Source organism: Meleagris gallopavo, chromosome 5, assembly GCF_000146605.3.
Source record: "Meleagris gallopavo isolate NT-WF06-2002-E0010 breed Aviagen turkey brand Nicholas breeding stock chromosome 5, Turkey_5.1, whole genome shotgun sequence".
Classification (NCBI taxonomy): Eukaryota; Metazoa; Chordata; class Aves; order Galliformes; family Phasianidae; genus Meleagris; species Meleagris gallopavo.
In genome coordinates, this window is record NC_015015.2 from 55,573,060 (window position 1) to 55,578,170 (window position 5,111).

The following is a 5,111-nucleotide window of genomic DNA, read 5'->3' on the forward strand; positions in this document are numbered from 1 at the left end:
TTCTTTTTTTAGCACGGATGTAAGAAAGGACAACACAAATTCCAAGTCTAATGGTATGTTCACAAGGACAATCTACACGTTCACCAAATTAAAACAGGAGAAAAGAGAGGAAGAGAGAGAAAGACAGAAAGGATGCAAGCTGTCGCTGAGGCTCCCGTGCCTGGACCTCTCCGCTGGACCTGCAGCAGTTCTTCTCCCATCAGCACCGCCGCCGTCAGGCTGTCCTCCTCTAGATGGTGGAGGTCCGGTCGACACCATCTGCAAGTGGGAAGGCAGAGTTAAGGGTGGCCCTGGTGTCACACTGCTCTGCTCCCGACTGCCCCTGGTCATCCCCTGAAGCGGGATGGCAGTTGGGCCATCCCCCATCCATCCTCTCGTAGGGTGGCAATAGGGTCTTGGGGGGCTGATGCAACTGCTCTCCTCCCAAAGTCTCTTTGCAGCCTACAGCGGTACCATGGCCAGAGTGGGGTTTTGCTCCTGCCACGGCCCCCTGTCCCCTCTTCCAGGAGCAGACTGGGGTTCCTGACAGCTCGGTGGCAATGTGGCCGTGAGTTTGGGACTCCCCATTCCAGCACGTGGGGATGGAGCCGGTCCTGGGGTACTGCCTTGCTCCCCTCCAGACCATCCAACCCAGCAGTACTGATTGATAAAAGCCCCACAGCCCTTTCAACCCAGCACAGCAGGGATGTGACCAGCCCACAGCCCTGCAGCCAAGGATGTGCCACCCAACCCAGAGCTGCACAACCGAACCCAGTGCGAGCATCCCTCCACCTCCACCAGCACACAAGGAGGCTGCCACGGGACACAAAGTGCACCCCAACCCTATTTCCACCACCCCCCTCCCCAGCACAAGATGCCCCCCTGCATGAACCACAGCACACCCCCAACCCTCCTCCAAACCCCATCCCAATCCCTGGGGTGCAGAGCATGGCTACCCTCTCCCCCACACTCTGCACAATGCAGAATGAGCTGCATTACACTCAGGGGATACACAGGGGCAGCACACAGCGGGGTTTGTGCCCACCCCAACAGAGCACTGCCTGTTCTGCTCAGCCAGGCGGGATTTAAGACTTGAAAACAAACAGGTTTGTTACTCTTAGATATTTTTTTCCCCCAAAGGTTTATTATTATTATTATTATTATTCAATATTATTTTTTCTGCAGAGCTATTTATAGCACAGCCAGTTTGGAGAGGCTTGGGGGGAGGGGGGATGCGACCTGGAAAAAACAAATAACTTGGAGGAGCAGTACCCTGCACAGGAACAACACAGCTAAGCCTCGCCTGGGCGCGCGCCGCAGGAACGCGTCGGTGACAGCAGTGTCCTTGTGCCCACGGCCAGCACCCTGCTGCCACGTCCAGTCCTCGCTCCCACGTCCCTGTCCCTGGGCAGTGCCATCGCTGCAGGGAGCCTCGTCCTCCCCGTGGGTTCCCATCCTCCACCATCCGACAGTCTGTGGCTTTTGGGGCCGTGTATTCAGGAGGCTCTGGGCGACGCGGGCTGCTCGGCTCGTCCCATCCTGGCGTCCCCACGCCATCCGGGTCCGCTGCGTCACGGCGTGTCCGGCGCCTCCCTGGGCTCCCCTCTTGCACTGCTTGCAGCCTGGACCTCCTCCTCCCTCCCTGCTCCTTGTCCCCACCCGAGCTGCCAGCATCGCCGCGACCCCAAAGGGATGGCTGCAGCCCTGGGGGTCCCCGTGTCCCCCAGCAAAGCAGGGCTTGGGCTGGCAGAGGGGTAGAGCGCTCTGAAGCCTGTGCACCATTCGAGAGCTTGGGTGGCTTTGTCATTAATTAACAGCAGACTAGTGAGCTAACACTAATGATGATTAGCAAGCTAACTAGTGGCTAAAAGCACAGGCTGTGCCAGCGCCGGGCGCAATCCCTGCCTTTAGTTTTACCCCTCTGTCCCGACAGAGCTGGCCGAGACCCCTCCGTGGGAGCAGCAACCATCCCCCCTGTCCCATCTCTCACAGCCAAAGCTGGTCCCAGCCCTTGGGGGGCGTGGTGCAGCCCCTGGGGGGCTTGGCTGAGGCCGCCTGGACGTGCTGGAAGAGCCCAAGGAGGAGGGAGTGCTCACCGCTGAGCGCGTGCTCCGTCATGCTCAGGCACAGGGACTCCAGCCTGTTGTTGATGTCAGGTTCAGTCACCGGCACCTGGAACTCTGCAAGACACAGGGACAGAAGAGCTAGGTCAGGGGACACACTGGGGACCTGCCCTACACCCCTTCGGCTTCCCCTTGGTTGGGTTTCTCCCACTCCAACCAACACCCACCCACATCCCAGAGCACCACCACTGCATTTAGCACTCCTTTTTCCAGTGCAATAACCTCAGTAAAGAGAAGTTTGCAAAAATCACCACGTTTCTCCTACATTTCCTATCAGTGTATTTCCCATCCTATAAATCCTACATTCCGTTTCCTATCCTACAAATCCTGTATTTCCGATCCGATAAATCAGGGAGAGCTGGAGTGGCAACACAAGATGGATGGGCAAGAGGGCTGTAGGTGCTGCTGCCGTCCCTTGGCTTTTCCACTGCCCTGTCCCCAAATACCCTGGCTGTAAGTGATCTGCACCCCCAGCCCGGCGGCATTTCAGCCCGCCAGGTCACACACAGTGCCAGCTTTAAATAGAGCGCACGTGGGAGGCCACGCTTGGTCCCAGTTTGTCAGGGGGTGTAATGCCCCATATGAATTGCCATAGTAAGAAAAGCCATGCTCAAAGGGTGACGGAGGGCTGCCCAGAGGAATGGGGAGGAGCATCCCCACGGGAAGGATGGGAACTTCACAGGAACCACTGAATCAGAGGATGCTCCTACAGGAGCTCCTCAAGTTCGTATGGAACATTACCCAGGTGTTCAGGAGGGAAGCAGAGATGGGAGCGTTCACTTTCATAGGCATTAGCAAAAGAATTTCCTTTGAGGCATCGAGTCATTTCTTCCACACCAAGGCCACGTGCGAGTGACAAAGCGACCACGGAGCGACAGCGTGCCCCATAAAGTGAACTGCCCCAGAGGGAAGTTATGCAGGGCTGGGGTGTCATATGTAGGGCCAAGCAATATCTGCTTCAACCCATCCCAAAGGCATCCTGGTGGCATGATGTCCTAAATAAGAGCAAGATTGGCTATCGGCTGGCACGGCCACTTCCACACCACGGGATGAGGAGAAGCAAAAAGGCAAATGCTTGCTTCCTACCTGGCTGCTGGAACATCAGCATGGTCTGCGGGGAGGTGTGCACCGGCAGCGAGCGCGTCCTCTGCACTGAGCTGTGGCTCCTGCTGGGCATGCTGTTGCTGCCCCCAGGGTTGGCAAACCAGAGGTTCTGTAGGATGCAAAGAACCGAGTGAGGTGGGAACTGGTGGGAGATGATGGGTGGTGTTGGATGGGAGATGATGGGAGATGGGGAATGGTGAGAGATGGAAACTGGTGGGAGATGGGAAATAGTGGAAGAAGGGAACTGGTGTGCATCGAGACAGTGATGCTCCCATCCCCTCCCATCTGAGCTCCTCCGCCCTCCTGCCAGCTATTTATTAACACACCCCCAGGTGTGATATACCCCTATGTACCAATACCAAAGTCCCCCATGGGCTCAATTCTCCTACTCTGAGCACCCAGCTGCCCTCCCTACTCCAGAGGTCGCTTCCCACAAAGCCACGAGCAAGACCAACCTGTCTGCCTTGCTTGAGGATGGCAGGGCTGGCGGCAGGGCTGCGCTGTGGGGTGCCCAGCAGCCCACTGGGACCCAGCAGCCCCAGGCGGGCAGTGGGGAGGTTGCGGGAGGGGATCTGGAACTGGCGGGGGTTTCGTCTGCCCAGCCCTGCCCCGGCAGATCCGGCTGTAGGTAAGGAGTTGGACTGCCCAAAGCCTCGGCTGCAGAGAGAGAAATGCTGGGGTGAGACTGGAGGTGCTCTCCAGGTGGGTTTGTGATGGTTGCAATGAGGTCCTGGGGTTCTGTGCCCTCCCACCCGCCGACCATGGGTTCATGATGTCTGTTTTCTTAGGGTTTGATTTAAACTCATCTTGCAGCTGGGGCACAAAAGAAGTCTCTCCCATTTGGATTCCTCAGTGTCTGATAGAGGCTCAGCTCATGCTGTTGGAACCTCCTCTTCTGAGAGGTTTGTTTTTATGAACAAAGCCCTCTCTGAGACTGCCCCAGTTTGGTAAGATTGGCTTTCTGAGTCACGGACTTACTTGGGACAGATTGAGTGAAAGGCAGCCAGGTGGTGGGACCAGCTCTAACATCACAACCCCAGGTCCGCAGCAGAATGGCCCAGACCCAAGACCAGGGGGTCCCAAATGGAACTAACGGGGACAGGCATTGACCCGAGGCCTTGGCCCTGTCCACAGTAGGGTTGGAACCAGGTGTCCTTTAAGGTCCCTTCCAAGCCACTCTACGACCCTGACAGGCCTCTATGAAATGCAAAGTGCAAGGCAATGCCACGTCCCCTCTGCCCACCACCCCCTCTTGCTCTGGCAGCAAGGAATGCTGATTGCAATCACATATATTTAGTGGAATGAAGCAAAAGGCTGACGTTATTGTTCAAAGTGGTCTAAAAATAGCTTGTTCCTGAAACAACCCAACTGCATGCTAGGATCACCCAAACCCCAGCATCGCCGTGGATGAGTAAACAATGTGTTCATAGCACCGTGCTCCCTAACAGCGGGCTCCCAACCTATCTGCCAGCTTTCTGATGGCTTTTTGGTGGAACTCCAGCCCTGATCTAATGAGCAGAAGGCAGGAGGGAAGTAGGCAGGGTGAGAAGTGGCACAGGGATGCCCTCTGCTTGCTCAGCTCCTCGCTGGCTGAGCTTCCCATCTGTGAAATGAGTGCAATCGCGCTGCCCTCCTGCTTCTGGATGGATTTAATCTGCTAGATGCCTGGGATCAGGGCCAGGCTGTGGGGTAGCATCAGGCAGCAGCATGAGCATCCCCATTCAAAATGGAGCTCCAGGACTGTTTGCCACCCCTCCATCCCCCCAGTGCCCACGTACCTCCGCTGCTGCCGATAGCCTGACAGCTCCAGGAGGGATTTCCGAGGGAAAGACCTAAAGAGTTTTTGCACCTGCTGTTTCCATGACAACAGCCGTTTCTTCTGTATCTCTGTAAACGCCTGTCCAC

At 56.6% G+C, this 5,111-nt stretch overlaps 1 protein-coding gene across 2 annotated transcripts in view; it reads right to left on the bottom strand.

The window, feature by feature from the left end:
• Positions 1–39: 39 nt before the first annotated feature.
• The window catches only part of SAMD4A (sterile alpha motif domain containing 4A), a 64,956-nt gene continuing 59,884 nt past the window's right edge, over positions 40–5,111 (bottom strand). For both annotated transcript variants that reach the window (XM_010712120.3, XM_010712118.3), the window contains 5 exons: positions 4,985–5,103; positions 3,662–3,863; positions 3,189–3,315; positions 2,076–2,159; positions 40–258 (listed from right to left, as the gene is read on the bottom strand). In XM_010712120.3, the coding sequence (XP_010710422.1) occupies positions 230–258; positions 2,076–2,159; positions 3,189–3,315; positions 3,662–3,863; positions 4,985–5,103 (561 nt within the window). In that variant the 3' untranslated portion in view covers positions 40–229. The remainder of the gene's footprint in view (positions 259–2,075; positions 2,160–3,188; positions 3,316–3,661; positions 3,864–4,984; positions 5,104–5,111) is intronic.